Source organism: Salmo salar, chromosome ssa01 (assembly GCF_905237065.1).
Source record: "Salmo salar chromosome ssa01, Ssal_v3.1, whole genome shotgun sequence".
In the NCBI taxonomy this organism is placed as follows: Eukaryota; Metazoa; Chordata; class Actinopteri; order Salmoniformes; family Salmonidae; genus Salmo; species Salmo salar.
Window position 1 is genome coordinate 85,762,468 of NC_059442.1, and position 17,107 is coordinate 85,779,574.

At 42.1% G+C, this 17,107-nt stretch overlaps 1 protein-coding gene across 10 annotated transcripts in view; it reads right to left on the reverse strand.

The window, feature by feature from the left end:
- Nucleotides 1-5,996: 5,996 nt before the first annotated feature.
- The window catches only part of LOC106611598 (ribosome-binding protein 1), a 52,353-nt gene continuing 41,242 nt past the window's right edge, over nt 5,997-17,107 (reverse strand). For 4 of the 10 annotated variants that reach the window (XM_045723569.1, XM_014212037.2, XM_045723586.1 and 1 more), the window contains 16 exons: nt 16,949-16,986; nt 16,736-16,817; nt 16,594-16,631; nt 16,290-16,377; nt 16,017-16,057; nt 15,654-15,801; nt 13,898-13,987; nt 13,304-13,396; nt 12,765-12,836; nt 12,505-12,585; nt 11,749-11,832; nt 11,362-11,454; nt 8,490-8,531; nt 8,239-8,337; nt 7,259-7,405; nt 5,997-6,914 (listed from right to left, as the gene is read on the reverse strand). In XM_045723569.1, coding sequence (XP_045579525.1) covers nt 6,882-6,914; nt 7,259-7,405; nt 8,239-8,337; nt 8,490-8,531; nt 11,362-11,454; nt 11,749-11,832; nt 12,505-12,585; nt 12,765-12,836; nt 13,304-13,396; nt 13,898-13,987; nt 15,654-15,801; nt 16,017-16,057; nt 16,290-16,377; nt 16,594-16,631; nt 16,736-16,817; nt 16,949-16,986 — 1,269 coding nt within the window. In that variant the 3' untranslated portion in view covers nt 5,997-6,881. Of the gene's footprint in view, nt 6,915-7,258; nt 7,406-8,238; nt 8,338-8,489; nt 8,532-11,361; nt 11,455-11,748; nt 11,833-12,472; nt 12,586-12,764; nt 12,837-13,303; nt 13,397-13,897; nt 13,988-15,653; nt 15,802-16,016; nt 16,058-16,289; nt 16,378-16,593; nt 16,632-16,735; nt 16,818-16,948; nt 16,987-17,107 lie in introns of those variants that run through there. The other 6 variants (XM_045723578.1, XM_045723568.1, XM_045723583.1 and 3 more) reach the window with 5 other exon arrangements.

Here is a 17,107-nt window from a genome sequence, read left to right on the forward strand (position 1 = left end):
TATTATAAACAGAGTACCAGTAGCATATACAGTATGATAAATGTGTGTGCGTGTGATGTACAGTATGTGAGCAAATTAAGTGAGTGTGTGTGTTGGAGTGTCCGTGTGAGCGTGTGTGTGTGAGTGAAAAGTCAATGTAGATGGTCCGTGTAGCCATTTTGTTAACTATTTAGCAGTCTTATGGCTTGAGGATATAAGCTGTTCAGGAGCCTGTTGGTGTCAGACTGGTTGCTCCGGTACCACTAGCCGTGCGGAAGCAGAGAGAACAGTCTATGGCTTAGGTGTCTGGAGTCTTGCAACATTTTCCGGGCCTTCCTTTCATGATATAGAGGTCCTGGACGGCAGGGATCTCGGCCCCAGTGATGTACTGGGCTGTCTGCACCACCATCTGTAGCGCCATGCAATCGAGGGCTTAGCAGTTGCCATACCAAGCAGTGATGCAGCCAGACTGTTTGCGTGTGTGTGGACCATTTTATGTCTTTAGTGATTTGGACACAGAGGAACTTCAAATCAAATGTTATTTGTCACATGATTCGTAAACAACAGGTGTAGACTAACAGTGTAATACCTACGTGTTTCAAGCAAACCACCATAGTCACTGTGCCCAAGAACACCAAGGTAACCTGTCTAAATGACTACCGCCCCATAGCACTCACATCTGTGGCCATGAAATCTTTTGAAAGGCTGGTCATGGCTCACATCAACACCATCATCCTCGAAACCCTAGACCCACTCCAATTCGCATACCGCCCACTGATCCACAGAAAACGCCATCTTTATTGTTCAACACCATAGTGCCGACCAAGATCATCAGTAAGCTAAGGAGCCTGGGACTGAACACCTCCCTCTGCAACTGGATCCTGGACTTCCTGATGGCCCGCCCCCAGGTGGTGAGGGTAGGCAACAACACATCTGCCACGCTGATCCTCAACACGGGGGCCCCTGAGGGGTGCGTGCTTAGTACCTTCCTGTACTCCCTGTTCACACAGGACTGCGTGGCCAAGCACGACTCCAACGCCATCATTAAGTTTGCCAATGACAACAATGTTAGGCCTGATCACTGACAACGATGTGACAGCCTATAGGGAGGTCAGAGACCTGGCAGGTTGGTGCCAGGACAACAACCTCTCCATCAACGTGGGCAAGGCAAAGGAGCTTATTTTGGACTACAGGAAACAGAGCTGAACACACCTCATTCACACCGACAGGGTTGTAGTGGAGCTGGCCGAGAGCTTCAAGTTCCTAGTTGTCCACATCGCTAACGACCTGTCATGGTCAAAAGAAACAGTCGTGAATAGGGCATGACAATGCCTCTTCACCCTCGGAGGCTGAAAAGATTTGGCATGGGCCCTCAGATCCTGAAAAAGTTATACAGCTGCACCATTGAGAGCATCTTGACTGGCTGCATCACCACTTGGTATGGCAACTCCTCGGCATCTGACCGCAAGGCGCTAGAGGTTAGTGCGTACGGCCCAGTACATCACTGGGGCCAAGCTTCCTGCCATCCAGGACCTCTATACTAGGCAGTGTCAGAGGAAGGCCCTAAAAATTGTCTAAGACTCCAGCCACCTAAGTCATGGACTGTTCTCGCTGCTACCGTACGACAAGCGATACCGGAGTGCCAAGTCTGGGACCAAAAGGCTCCTGAACAGCTTCTACCCGAAAGTCATGACTGCTGAACAGATAATCAAATGGCTACCCGGGATTATTGACCACAGTTTTTTTTTTTTTTAATTGCACTGACTCTCTTGCACTGGCTCTATGCACATTCACACCTACTACACTGACACTAACAGACACACACACACGCACGCACGCATATTGACGCCACATACACACAGCTGCTACTCTGTTTATTATACAGTACCGGTCAAAAGTTTGGACACACCTACTCATTCAAGGGTTTTTATTAATTTGTACTATTTTCTACATTGTAGAATAATAATAGTGAAGACATAAAAACTATGCAATAACACATATGGAATCATTGAGTAACCAAAAAACTGTTAAACAAATCAAAATATATTTTATATTTGAGTTTATTCAAAGTAGCCAACCTTTGCCTTGACAACAGCTTTGCAAACTCTTGGCATTCTCTCAACTAGCTTCATGAGGTAGTCACCTGGAATGCATTTCAATTAACAGGTGTGCCATGTTAAAAGTAAATCTGTGGAATTTTTTTCCTACTTAATGCATTTGAGCCAACCAGTTGTGTAAAGGTAGGGTTGGTATACAGAAGATAGCCCTATTTGGTAAAAGACCAAGTCCATATTATGGCAAGAACAGCTCAAATAAGTAAAGAAAACAACAGTCCATCATTACTTTAAGACATGAAGTTCAGTCAATTCGGAAAATGTCAAGAATTTTTTACGTTTCTTCAAGTGCAGTCGCAAAAACCATCAAGCGCTATGATGAAACTGGCTATCATGAGGACCGCCACAGGAAAGGAAGACCCAGAGTTACCTCTACTGCAGAGGATATGTTGATTATAGTTAATTGCACCTCAGATTGTTACTTGACGCATTTATTTGGGAAGCAGACACATCTCAACATCAACTGTTCAGAGGAGACTGTGTGAATTAGGCCTTCATGGTCGAATTGCTGCAAAGAAACCACTAATAAAGGACAACAATAAGAAGAGACTTGCTTGTGCCAAGAAACACGAGCAATGAACATTAGACCGGTGGAAATCTGTCCTTTGGTCTGATAAGTCCAAATATGAGATTTCTGGTTCCAACCGCTGTCTCTTTGTGAGACGCAGAGTAGGTGAACGGATGATCTCCGCATGTGTGGTTCCAAGCGTGAAGCATGGAGGAGGAGGTGTGATGGTGCTTTTCTGGTGACACTGTCTGTGATTCATTTAGAATTTAAGGCACACTTAACAAGCATGGCTACCACAGCATTCTGCAGCAATATACCATCCTATCTGGTTTGCACTTAGTGAGACATCATTTGTTTTTCAACAGGACAATGACCCAAAACACCTCCAGGCTGTGTAAGGGCTATTTGACCAAGGAGAGTGATGGAGTGCTACATCAGATGACCTGGCCTCCACAATCACCCGACCTCAACCCAATTGAGATGGTTTGGGATAAGTTGGACCGCAGAGTGAAGGAAAAGCAGCCAACAAGTGCTCAGCATATGTGGGAACTCCTTCAAGCCTGTTGGAAAAGAATTCCTTATGTAGCTGGTTGAGAGAATACCAAGAGTATGCAAAGCTGTCATCAAGGCAAAAGGTGAAGAATCACAAATATAAAAATATATATACAGTTGAAGTCGGAAGTTTACATACACTTTAGCCAAATACATTTAAACTCAGTTTTTCACAATTCCTGACATTTAATCCGAGTAAACATTCCCTGTCTTAGGTCAGTTAGGATCACCACTTTATTTTAAGAATGTGAAGTGTCAGAATAATAGTAGAGAGAATGATTTATTTCAGCTTTTATTTCTTTCATCACATTCCCAGTGGGTCAGAAGTTTACATACACTCAATTAGTATTTGGTGGCATTGCCTTTAAACTGTTTAACTTGGGTCAAATGTTTTGGGTAGCCTTCCACAAGCTTCCCACAATAAGTTGGGTGAATTTTGGCCCATTCCTCTATGGTAGAGCTGGTGTAACTGAGTCAGGTTTGTAGGCCTCCTTGCTCACACAAGCTTTTTCAGTTCTGCCCACAAATTTTCTACAGGATTGAGGTCAGGGCTTTGTGATGGCCACTCCAATACCTTGACATTGTTGTCCTTAAGACATTTTGCCACAACTTTGGAAGTATGCTTGGGGTCATTGTCCATTTGGAAGACCCATTTGCGACCAAGTTTTAACTTCCTGACTGATGTCTTGAGATGTTGCTTCAATATATCCACATAATTTCCCTCCCTCATGATGCCATCTATTTTGTGAAGTGCACCAGTCCCTCCTGCAGCAAAGCACCCCCACAACATGAAGCTGCCACCCCCGTGCTTCACGGTTGGGATGGTGTTCTTCGGCTTGCAAGCCTCACCCCTTTTTCCTCCAAACATAACAATGGTCATTATGGCCAAACAGTTCTATTTTTGTTTCACCAGACCAGAGGACATTTCTCCAAAAGGCACAGTCAACTTAGTGTATGTAAACTTCTGACCCACTGGAATTGTGGTACAGTGAATTATAAGTGAAATAATCTGTCTGTAAACAATTGTTGGAAAAATTACTTGTGTCATGCACAAAGTAGATGTCCTAACCGACTTGCCAAAACTATAGTTTGTTAACAAGACATTTGTTGAGTGGTTGAAAAACAAGTTTTAATGACTCCAACCTAAGTGTATGTAAACTTCCAACTTCAACTGTAAATACCGTTTTTGTTACTATATGATTCCATGTGTTATTTCATAGTTTTGATGTCTTCACTATTATTGTACATTGTAGAAAAATAGTAAAAATAAAGAAAAACCCTGGAATGAGTAGGTGTGTCCAAACTTTTGACTGGTACTGTATATCCCCTGATTGCCTCATCACTTTTACCCCTACCTACATCTACATACTGTATTACATCGTACCCTTTCACATTGACTGTACTGATACCCCTTGTATTTTGCCTTGTTGTATTACCATTTCCTTTTATATTTAGAACGTATGTATAACTTTGTAACTCTGTAATGTTGGGAATAGGCTTGTAATTCAGCACTTCATGGTAAAGTCTACATCGGTTGTATTATGCGACCAATAAAATGTTATTCTGAATTATAGGACTCCTTCAGCTATCATCTTTTTATTTTAAATGATTTGTTCAAATATTGAATTTGGCTTTTACTACAGCCCATAGAAACGCATTGAATAGCATTCTTAAATGGCAAAAAATACATTTAAAAAAAATACGCTTTTGAAGTGTCCCTCCTGTATTTAGGAGATATAAGAACGCTCGGGAAATATTGTAGTTTTTTTGGACACATTTAACCGCTTACATTTGTTAGCATAAAACTACCTCCATAGTTCAGTGACACTTCAGGAGGATGAAGAGCAAATAGGAGAATACTATTATGTCTGCGAGAGTTATCTTTCCATATAGTGGTCATATTACCATTCGGACACTATCAGACGTTTTCGTGAGAAGACCGATATTCAGGATGTCTCATGGTCTGACCAACACCGCTGTAGCTCGTCCACCTTCCACTGCAGGTGCAGAAAGCTGACATAGGCAGATGGGATGGATTGAGAGTTTAAATTTCCAGATTTTGATGGGGATATTTTTGTTACTTTGCACTGGTGCATCAATAGACTTAAGGACTGTAGCCCCTGACATTTTATTTAACTAGGCAAGTCAATGACGGCTTACCACAGCCAAACCCTCCCGATGCTGGGCCAATTGCGCCCTATGGGACTCCAGATCACAGCTGGTTGTGATACAGTTCGGGATCGAACCAGGTTCTGTAGTGACACCTCTTGCACTGAGATACAATGCCTTAGACTGCTGTGCCACTCAGGGGCCCAAAATGCGGCATTTTAGTCTGTGTAATAGGATTCTACCTTGTTCCTATATCGTCCTTGCTTGTTTGATGGCTCTGCAGAGGTTGTAGCGGGATTTATTCTACTTGTTTGTGTCCTCAGCTATAGCTTCGGGGTTGGCTGCGATACATAGCCCTGTGTGCAGTAGCCCTGTCCTTTATTTTAGCGCCAACCTCGGTGTTATTCCGGGGCTTTTGATCGAGGAAACAGCGAGCATTCACTTTGGCAACAACGTCGGTGATGCATTTCTTAATGAAGCCTGTGATGGAGGTTAGCTCGTCGATGCTATCGGCGGAGTCCTGGAACATATACCTGTCAGTGCTCGCAAATAAGTCCTGTAGCCTCTGATAGTGTGACCGTTATGTGGCAGTTTATCCAAATTAGGTGGATGTTTATCAATATTAGATGGCTAATGTAACAATCCTGCTTTCTGGAACAGCCACAAGGTCTCTTTCATCAATCCTTTGTTTAAATGTCAACAACAACAGGTTCAAGCAGGACTGAGTCACAACACATAGCTACATTGTAGTTTATTCTTTATCAAATTCATTCATGTGTGTTGGCAGCCAGCTACTGCACACACAGTACTGAAGGAGGCACTCACTGTATTGCATTCGCCCATCATCCATTGTGGGTACCATAAAATCTACCCGCCATTCAACCAACCTCTTAGAAAAGACACACACAAAAGGTGTGTCCGAAAGTGGCACCATATTTATTCCCTATATAGTTCACTTCTTTTGATCAAGGGCCCATTGCGTTTCGTCGAGGGCCCTGGTCAAAAGTAGTGGGCTATATAGGGAATAGGGTGCCATTTTGGATACAAAGTAATTGCACAGGTTGATGTACGCGTTAACGCACAATTGTTTTCCCTTTTAACACTGGACTCTGGTTTGGGGGGGGTCATTATGAATATAAGGCAGAGTAGGTAATAGGTTAACTCTGGTCCAGGGCGTTAATCGATAGCGATACAGGGCGTAGTGGAGGAACGTGCACGAATGCCCTGGACCAAAGCTAGTATTAGGTATAACTCCTGACATAGCCAGAATCGTAGATGGAATGGAGGTTTTTCTTCAACAAAGTTTTGTTTGCAGCATAGTCTTTTTTTCCTCATCACAGATCATACAATGAAATGGTCATAGCAATAGCTAAACATCTTGGTCCGATTTCACAGACACAGATTAAGCCTAGTCCTGGACTAAAAAGTTATTTTAAATGGAGATTCTCCATTGAGCATGCATCTGTGTCCGGGAAACTGGTCCTTTGATTCTTACAGGAGTTGCAGAAATCAACTACTACAGTACAAAGAAATAAGAATGGTTTTGGAATGCATAACTGTGGTAATAGTAATCATATGAAGGCCTTTTTGGAATGTTTTAATGTCTTGTCTTCAGTCTCTTAAACAGATGTTCCTTCCTTCAGCACTGTACTCTGAAAGTCAGACACAAAAATACACATTTACAACCACACGCAAACAATAAATACATGAATCAATCAAAACAATCATTGATGGACATTACAAAAAAATATAGAAAAGACATGACATAACCACACTCATGCAGCAGTTCAAAACAGTATTACTGTAGTCATTCAGGCTAAGTATACAATAATAAAAAAATATATATTTAACTCTGTATTCCACTAAGCAGATGCAGATATCCAAAACAACTGTCAGTACAGTGAGTGGATACATTTTTAGTTTGGGTATGTGATCCCTGTGGGAATTGAACCCACAACCTTAGCATAATAAATGAGTAATAGATTGTAATAGCCACCTTGGTCTCATCAGAGTGGTCCTGTAGTGTGCGGTGTTTGTTCCTCTCTTTGGCGAGCTGCTCCTGAGTGTACTTTAAGAGCTGCTGGAGTTTGGTGGCTGCTTGGCCAAGATCTTTGATTAGTTTTCTCTCTTTCTGTAGGCGCTCCTGAGGAGAAAAGAAGAGGGACAGACGATGATCCTTCGGACCTCACACAACCTCATCGGCTTCAGTACTGACCAGGGCGTGTATTCATAAAGTGTCTCAGAGTAGGAGTGCTGATCTGGGATCAGTTTTTCCTTTTAGACTATAGTGAATGGACAGGGGTGACCCATAGAGATGTATAACGATCACAACGTTGAATAGGCTACTGTACATCCCATTATAGCATTTGTGACAGCATGGGCAGCGCTATTCAGGCACCATTTTAAAATTAGTCAATTTGTTCTTATACTACTTCTATGAGCTGGTAAACTAACTTTAAGGGTGCATACTGCCACTTGGAGTGTGTTGTTTGAACAGGTATAAAGCCAAGGTTGGTGATTTATTGCCACCTACAGTTATGGAATGTTAGCTCAAGAGTATGATTAATTGGCTGATTCCTCCTGATGACCTGGATGGAATCATGTGATCCTTCCTTGACCCATAATAAGTTGACTACTTTAAAATTGTAAAAGTCCTCAATGGCAGTGCCCATGCTAAAACAGGCATTTGGGCACTAGAGTCCTCACCCCAGATAGATGTATAAATCCTAGATCAGCACTCCTATTCAGAGACACTTGATGAATACTGGCCCTGGTCCACATTTAGTAGGCAAACGTTGTCCAATGTTGCAGGGTTAGGGTTAGAAATGTAATGAATAGAGCCTACATGATTACTATTTTTATTCTACATGTCAAAGAGACATGTTTGTTCTACATAACATATTTCTATCCGAAAGTTCCACAGCATTGTGTCCTGATGAACACAGCCAAGGGTCATGTTCAGTGCTATGTGGGTACCTTTAGTTGAGCTACGTCCTCTGTGTTGGCCTGTGGGGAGTCTCCTGCCTCTTTCAGCAGGTCCAGCTGAGCCTGGAGCTCTGCAACTGTCTTCTGAGCCTGGGGATCAAGACAAAACAGTCAGAGAAACAGTTGATCCGACAAATCACTGTGTCTAACTAAGCAGTTTTGTTGTTAGCCAATGTCAAACTTGCTAGCAAGAGCTACCCTCTTCCGATTGGTATGTAGTGAGGGGTGGGCGAGGGTAGTACCTGTTCAAACTCCTCTGTGGTCTGATTCAACTGGGACTGGACCTTGAGATGGACAAAATATAGTATAAGATGAATATCTGTACTAGAGGTCGACCGATTAATCGGAATGGACGATTAATTAGGGTCGATTTCAAGTTTTCATAACAATCGGTAATCGGCATTTTTGGATGCCGATTACATTGCGCTCCACGAGGAGACTGCGTGGCAGGCTGACCACCTGCTACACGAGTGCAGCAAGGAGCCAAGGTACATTTCTAGCTAGCATTAAACTTCTTATAAAAAACAAATCAATCTTAACATAATCACTAGTTAACTACACGTGGTTGATGATATTACTAGTTTATCTAGCTTGTCCTGCGTTGCATATAATCAATGCGGTGCCTGTTAATTTATCATCAAATCACAGCCTACTTCGCCAAACGGGTGATGATTTAACAAGCACATGCGCGAAAAAAAGCACAATCGTTGCACCAATGTGTACCTAACCATAAACATCAATGCCTTTCTTTAAAAATCAATACACAAGTAAAACATTTTAAACCTGCATATTTAGTTAATATTGCCTGCTAACATGAATTTCTTTAAACTAGGGAAATTGTGTCACTTCTCTTGCGTTCTGTGCAAGCAGAGTCAGGGTATATGCAGCAGTTTGGGCAACCTGGCTCGTTGCGAACTGTGTGAAGACCATTTCTTCCTAACAAAGACTAATTAATTTGCCAGAATTTTACATAATTATAACATAACATTGCAGGTTGTGCAATGTAACAGCAATATTTAGACTTAGGGTTACCGCCTGTTCGATACAATATGGAACGGTTCCGTATTTCACTGAATGAATTAAACGTTTTGTTTTTTCGAAATTATAGTTTCCGGATTTGACCATATTAATAACCTAAGGCTCGTATTTCTGTGTGTTTATTATAATTAAGTCTATGATTTGATAGAGCAGTCTGACTGAGCGATGGTAGGCAGCAGCACGCTCGTAAGCATTCATTCAAACAGCACTTTCCTGCGTTTTCCAGCAGCTCTTCGCTGTGCTTCAAGCGTTGCGCTGTTTATGACTTCAAGCCTATCAACTCCCGAGATTAGGCTGGCAGTACTAAAGTGCCTATAAGAACATCCAATAGTCAAAGGTATATGAAATACAAATGGTATAGAGAGAAATAGTCCTATAATAACTACAAACTAAAACTTCTTAACTGGGAATATTGAAGACTCATGTTAAAAGGAACCACCAGCTTTCATATGTTCTGAGCAAGGAACTTAAACGTTAGCTTTTTTACATGGCACATATTGCACTTTTACTTTCTTCTCCAACACTTTGTTTTTGCATTATTTAAACCAAATTGAACATGTTTCATTATTTATTTGAGACTAAATTGATTTTATTTATGTATTATATTAAGTTAAAATAAGTGTTCATTGTTCATTCAGTATTGTTGTAAATTGTCTTCATTACAAAAAATAAATAAATAAATAAATATAAATCGGCTGATTAATCGGTATCAGCATTTTTTGGTCCTCCAATAATCGGTATCGGTGTTGAAAAATCATAAATCGGTCGACCTCTAATCTGTACGGACACTAGAGATGTTGTGTGTTCCTCCTTGCTACAGACAAAAATAGATAAAAGCATGTAAAAGCACTATAAAATGTTTTGATTTGCGCACCCACACCACCCTGTGTCATGTTAGTGCCCACTTCACTCCACACCAGGCAAGAAGCAGCGTCAAGACCAAAACAGTGTGGTTCTTCAGTGAAAAATCTAAAATCAGTGGGAAACTGAACCCAAGGAGTGAGTGATCATGCTAAGATGAGATTGATAGAAGCCGTGGTTAGAGTAGCTGCAGTTGGTAGTCAACACACACTGGCTGGTTAAACACACACCATGGTTAGAGTAGCTGCAGCTGGTAGTCAACACACACTGGCTGGTTAAACACACACCATGGTTAGAGTAGTGTTGGAGCAAACACACTGGCTGGTTAAACACACACCATGGTTAGAGTAGCTGCAGCTGGTAGTCAACACACACTGGCTGGTTAAACACACACCATGGTTAGAGTAGCTGCGCTGGTAGTCAACACACACACTGGCTGGTTAAACACACACCATGGTTAGAGTAGCTGCAGCTGGTAGTCAACACACACTGGCTGGTTAAACACACACCATGGTTAGAGTAGCTGCAGCTGGTAGTCAACACACACTGGCTGGTTAAACACACACCATGGTTAGAGTAGCTGCAGCTGGTAGTCAACACACACTGGCTGGTTAAACACACACCATGGTTAGAGTAGCTGCAGCTGGTAGTCAACACACACACTGGCTGGTTAAACACACACCATGGTTAGAGTAGCTGTGAATGGAGAGGACTGGACAGACTAGACAAACAGTCGGGCTCAGAGGAAGCAACGTTCTGGAGCTAGTGACGACCCCCGTCTGAAGCACAGGCATACCAGATTGCCCTTCTGTTTCTTTTATTTCTGTAATGTTTTTATCAATCAAAATGTGTCAGTTAAAGAACACTTTTCTACTGCGATCAAATGGTTCCTAACTCCACAGATACATGGTTTAACAGCAGGAGAGATACTCATTTAGAATTTAGTCCATAGAAATAAAATCTAGTCATTTTATTTATGAGTTAGTCCCTATACATGACATGCCAAGATGGCTGCCATTACTAGAACATTTTAAAACCTCTGGCTGCTGTCTATGGTCATGACATCAGCCAGTAGTATTTGTATATCTCTCTATTCCCTGGTTGTGGTAACCATTGCTGTCCAGTGACCAGTTTCCAGAAAGTCTAGTACCCCCCATTAGAACAGACAAGCAGTGAAGGGTGCCCCATGACCTATAACCTCCGGTGCACTCTGACCTCAGGCTCTGATTGGCTGTTCTGTGCCCTGGTTTCAGGGACTGCCTCCTGGCTCTGAGCACACATCATCGCCTCGCTCAGCTGACCTCTGACCTGGAAAAGGAAGCTCCAAGGGTTAGGGACAAGAGGGGAGGGGAAGAATTGTGATACATACCAAGTAGACCTCAACAGGCAGCCCACTGCGTTTCCTGTCAGGACCACAGGAGACAGGGGCGTGCACACACAGTCTTGTTTAACTAACCTTGTGGGGGATTGATTCCATTCCCTATTTTCCCTAGTCCCAAAACCTAACCTTAAACCCCTAACCTTTTTCCTTGTGGGGACTAACAAAATGTGGTCACATTTTTGTTTGTTTACTATTCTAGTGGGGACTTCTCTTTCTCCTACCGTAGCCAGCACTTCCTTGTGCGTCTGGGCTTCCGTCTGGGCTGACTCCAGCGGACTCTGAGACTCTGACAGTAGCTGCTTCAACTGGAGAAGACAGACCAGAACAATTTTACTTAACCTTTATTTGACAGGGAGTCATATTGAGACCAAGGTCTCTTTTGCAAATGAGCCCTGCAATTACAAAGATGCAAAAAAGGAATAGAAAACCCAATCATTCTTCAGTAAATATATCCTCAATCAGCAGTGTGAATTGCCCTAGAGGCACCAAACAAGAGTCTCAGCAATGTACTAGATTATTTGGTCAGCCATGTGATTTAGTGAGACAAGAGCACAAACCAGCTGGTGATATGGGATGATGTCTTTACTAGTCAGTGTATCGGTGTCATCAATCCCCTGTGTCTGGACGGTCTCTGACTGTTTCTACTACATGAATGCTGGTGTGTATAGCTAGTGTACCTATGGTGTACTGTATGGATGTAGATGTGTATAGCTAGTGTACTGTATGGATGTAGATGTGTATAGCTAGTGTACCTATGGTGTACTGTATGGATGTAGATGTGTATAGCTAGTGTACTGTATGGATGTAGATGTGTATAGCTAGTGTACTGTATGGATGTAGATGTGTATAGCTAGTGTACCTATGGTGTACTGTATGGATGTAGATGTGTGTAGCTAGTGTACCTATGGTGTACTGTATGGATGTAGATGTGTATAGCTAGTGTACCTATGGTGTACTGTATGGATGTAGATGTGTACCGGTGCCATTTCCTCCTCTGTCGGGGCGGTCTCGGACTGTTTCTCCAATTGGGCTTCCAACAACATCAACTGCTCCTTCAGCTGGAGGAAGAGGAGGTTAAGGAGTCCATTAGTGAAGTACAATTCAGTACAGACAGTACCAGTCCAGCACTACACACCTACTGGACCGTAGTTGAAATCAGCCTGATATTATGATAAACCCATTCAGGTGGAAATTAATGAACAGATTATTTTATAAAATGTCGATATATTTATTATACCTGTTCTATGCTTTGGTTCTCTGCCTTCAAGCTCTCTGCAGTCTCCTTCAGAGTGTGCACTTGTTCCAGGGCCTAGTGTGAGTAGAGAGGGTGTGCTTTAGAACATGGCAGTGTTTCCCCAATAATCATTGAACAGTGGCGGGGTGATTTTTAAAAATACATTTGTGGTAATTTTCGGGATGTAAATGTTTTCAGTGTAAACTTAAACGACTATGTAGAGAATATATTTCTACATACTTTATATCTGGTTTTGGTATATAGAGCTATATTTTAATAAGATATTTAAGTAAAATAAATAAAAACTAGACAGTCAGAGAATTTAAAATCACAGCACAAGAACACAGCATAAGCCATGGCAAAATGTGAAGAATTTCAGGAAATGTGCTTTAAAACAGCAAAATTTTGTCTCTGTGGCCAAGAAAAGGGCCTTTAAAATGTTGGGTCGGAGACGGCAACATTGGCCACGCCCACTAATACACTGCAGGGCCACACAGAGAGAGTACTGTATTACAGTTGGAGAGAAAACACTGCTTCTTCACCTTCTTCAACTGGTCCTCAGAGTCAGCAATCTTGGATTTCCACACCAGCTCCTCCTGCTCAACACTCTTCTGAAGGCACTTCAGCATTCCTTCCTGTGTAGAGACAGATACATGATTGTGTGAGTATTTCTTTATTTGAAATTTTGCAGGATGAAATCTTGTAGACCACAACTCGCTCACTCACACACACACACACTTGTATTTTTAAGCAAGAAAACGTTTTGCTTGAGGTCAAATTTCACATCTTTATAGATGCAGGTTTTGGGTGATAAATTCGGTAGATCTATCCCCCATTTACACCCGTCTCTCACTCACACAAACATGTAATTGTCTTATGTTGTAGGCCCATTTTTAAGTTAATCTAGAGCAGGGGTATTCAAATCTTACACTACGAGGTCCAAAGTACTGCTGGTTTTCTGTTCTACCAGAATTAATTGCACCCACCTGGTGTCCCAGATCTAAATCAGTCCCTAATTAGAGGGAATAATGAAAAAAGCAGTGGAACTGGTTTCAAGATCCACATTTTAATTTGAGGGATCTAGATATGCCGATGTGTAAACGAACTGGGCGTGTTGTGTTGTTGTAGGTACTCACTGTTTCAGCGAGGACTGTTCTGTACTGGTCACACTCTGCCTGCAGTGTCCCGTGGCTGTCCTCTGCTTCCTTCAGTTTCTCCAACAGCTCCTGGAATCAAAACACCACAGTCAGTCAGAACAAATGAGAAAACATTAATGTCCATTACATTTTCTACAAATGTGATATTTTTCTGTGGTGCTCTGGCTTACAGGTAAAAGCAGATAAACGATATACAGTAGCAGTCAAAGTTTGGACACACCTACTCATTCCAGGTTTTTGCGTAATTTTTTACTATTCTCTACATTGTAGAATAATAGTGAAGATATCAAAACTATCAAATAACACATTTGGAATAATGTAGAAACCAAAAAGTGTTAAACAAATCAAAATATATTTTATATTGGAGATTCTTCAAAGTAGCCACCCGTTGCCTTGTTGACAGCTTTGCACACTCTTGGCATTCTCTCAACCAGCTTCATGAGGTAGTCACCTGGAATGCATTTCAATTAACAGGTGTGCCTTGTTAAAAGTGAATTTGTGTAATTTAATGCGTTTGTGCCAATCAGTTGTATTGTGACAAGGTAGGGGTGGTATACAGAAGATAGCTCTATTAGGTAAAAGACCAAGTCCATATTATTGCAAGAACAGCTCAAATAAGCAAAGAGAAATGACAATCCAGCTTTACTTTAAGACATGAAGGTCAGTCAATGGGAAAAATGTCAAGAACTTTGAAAGTTTCTTCAAGTGCAGTCGCAAAAACCATCAAAGCACTATGATGAAACTTGCTCTCATGAGGACCGCCACAGTAAAGGAAGACCCCGAGTCAACTCTGCTGTAGAGGATAAGTTCATTAGAGTTACCAGCCTCAGAAATTGCAGCCCAAATAAAGGGGGGTTCAAGTAACAGAAACATCTCAACATCAACTATTCAGAGGAGACTGTGTGAATCAGGCCTTCATGGTCGAATTGCTGCAAAGAAACCACTACTAAAGGACACCAATAATAAGAAGAGACTTGCTTGGGCCAAGAAACACGAGCAATGGACATTAGACCGGTGACATTAGATCTGATGAGTCCAAATTTGCGATTTTTGGTTCCAACCGCCGTGTCTTTGTGAGATGCAGAGTAGGTGAACGGATGATCTCCACGTGTGGTTCCCACCGTGAAGAATAGAGGTGGCGGTGTGATGGTGCTTTGCTGGTGACACCATCTTTGATGCATTTAGAATTGAAGGCACACTTAACCAGCATTGCTACGACAGCATTCTGCACCGATACGCCATCCAATCTGGTTTGCGCTTAGTGGGACTATCATTTGTTTTTCAACAGGACAATGACCCAACACACCTCCAGGCTGTGTAAGGGCTATTTGACCAAGAAGGAGAGTGATGAGTGCTGCATCAGATGACCTGGCCTCCACAATCACCCAACCTCAACCCAATTGAGATGGTTTGGGATGAGTTGGACCGCAGAGTGAAGGAAAAGCAGCCAACAAGTGCTCAGCATATGTGGGAACTCCAAGACTGTTGGAAAAGCATATGTTCGGTAGCCAAAAGCATATGTTCGGTAGCCAATCTTTGTCGAACATTGCATATAGAACTGCCGTGAATAGAGCAGACGTGATTCCTTATTCTACATGTCAGAGAGGCACGTTTGTTCGACAAAACCTATTTCTATCTAAACGTTTCATAAACGGGCCACATGACTTCTGTCAGACCAGACCAAACCACTCAAGTTATGATCATGGCTCAGTCAGATTTGTACATCATGTCTTACCGGCAGCTCTGTGCTCAGCTCTGATTCCTGGCTCTGCTGGACCTGAGCGAGGGTCTCCTGTACCTTCCGCGATTGGTCCCTGGCTTCCCTTAGCTCCACCTGTAGTGATGCCATCATAGCGTCCCTCTCTGCCAGACTAATAAACAACCAGAGGGCCAGAAACACAGTTTACTTTAGTATCCTTTTTATATAGAAGCGCCAAAAGCAAATATTCCATATAGCTTTTAATCAACATTTGTATTGTTTTACTGTAAAATGTGTTGCGATTTTAAAGACACTTTAAATACAGTTTGATTTGATATTCCACAAGGGAAAAACCAAGTTAAAATCAATGGGTTTGGTGATGAACAAGGCTTTTTGTACCTGGTTTGTAGCGCCGCCAGTTCTGCGGTGTTGTCGGACTGCTGAAACATAAAGCAGGAATTCAGATAACTATATCCTACGGTAGTACAATTCAAGTTGATACACAAGAAGGGCAACTATAGCCTGGTCCCAAAGCTGTTTGTGCGGTCTTGCCAACTCCTACGGTTGTTGTCATACCAAACGACCGTAGGAGATTGGTAAAACAGCACAAATGGGCCTGGGACCAGACTAGGGTAACTGTAGGTGACTGTAGGAGAGGAATGGCACACTTACAGCAGGGCTGCTCTGGGCCTGCTCTGATGTTTCTTTGAGTTGCTTCACGTCTTCTGTTGATGCGTCTTGGCTCGTTCTCTCCTTCAGACTGGAATGAAGGACCACATGGTTAACCAGCATTAGGCAATGGTGTGTTGTAATGAAGTTGTATTGAAACATATATTTTTTTGTTTGTTGTTGATCAAGTGAGCACAAGGCATAGAACTATAATTACTAGAACTAACAATCCCATTCAAGACAATGTTCTGTCCCTTCTAGTAAGTATATTCTTCTGAAACTAGGTTTCAGTAAAACCATAACTCACCTGTTGAGTAGCTGTTCCGTCTCTCCAGTGACATCAGCCTGACAAAAAAGCAGTCAACTATGAGAAAACATGTCAATATTCATAATGGAAAAGCTGTCGTGTAAATATAGAAATGTACCACTTTTAGCTCAAAGAAACTTACGGGAGAGTTTTTAAGTTGCTCCATCTCTTCTTTAAGCTGCTTCAGTTCTTCCTGAAGTGATGCCACCAGGCTTGCTTCCTCACTGAAATTAAGAGAGATTCATATGAGGATGTTCAGGTACATAATAGCAGAATTGAACAAAGTTGGTGACATAGTTTCAGCTTCAAATGGGTGATTTAAACTGAAATAGCAGTGGACTTGCTCCAGACATACCTTTTAGGTGCCCACTCTGTCTCGGCTGTAGCGACTGCCTGCCGGGACAGAGTAAGAAGATAATGAAAGATAAAAAGACAACATTATGGTTCTCAATACCCCCCTTTGGAAACCAAATGTCTCTTCCCAATGGATACAATTCTGCCTAGAAATGTCCAA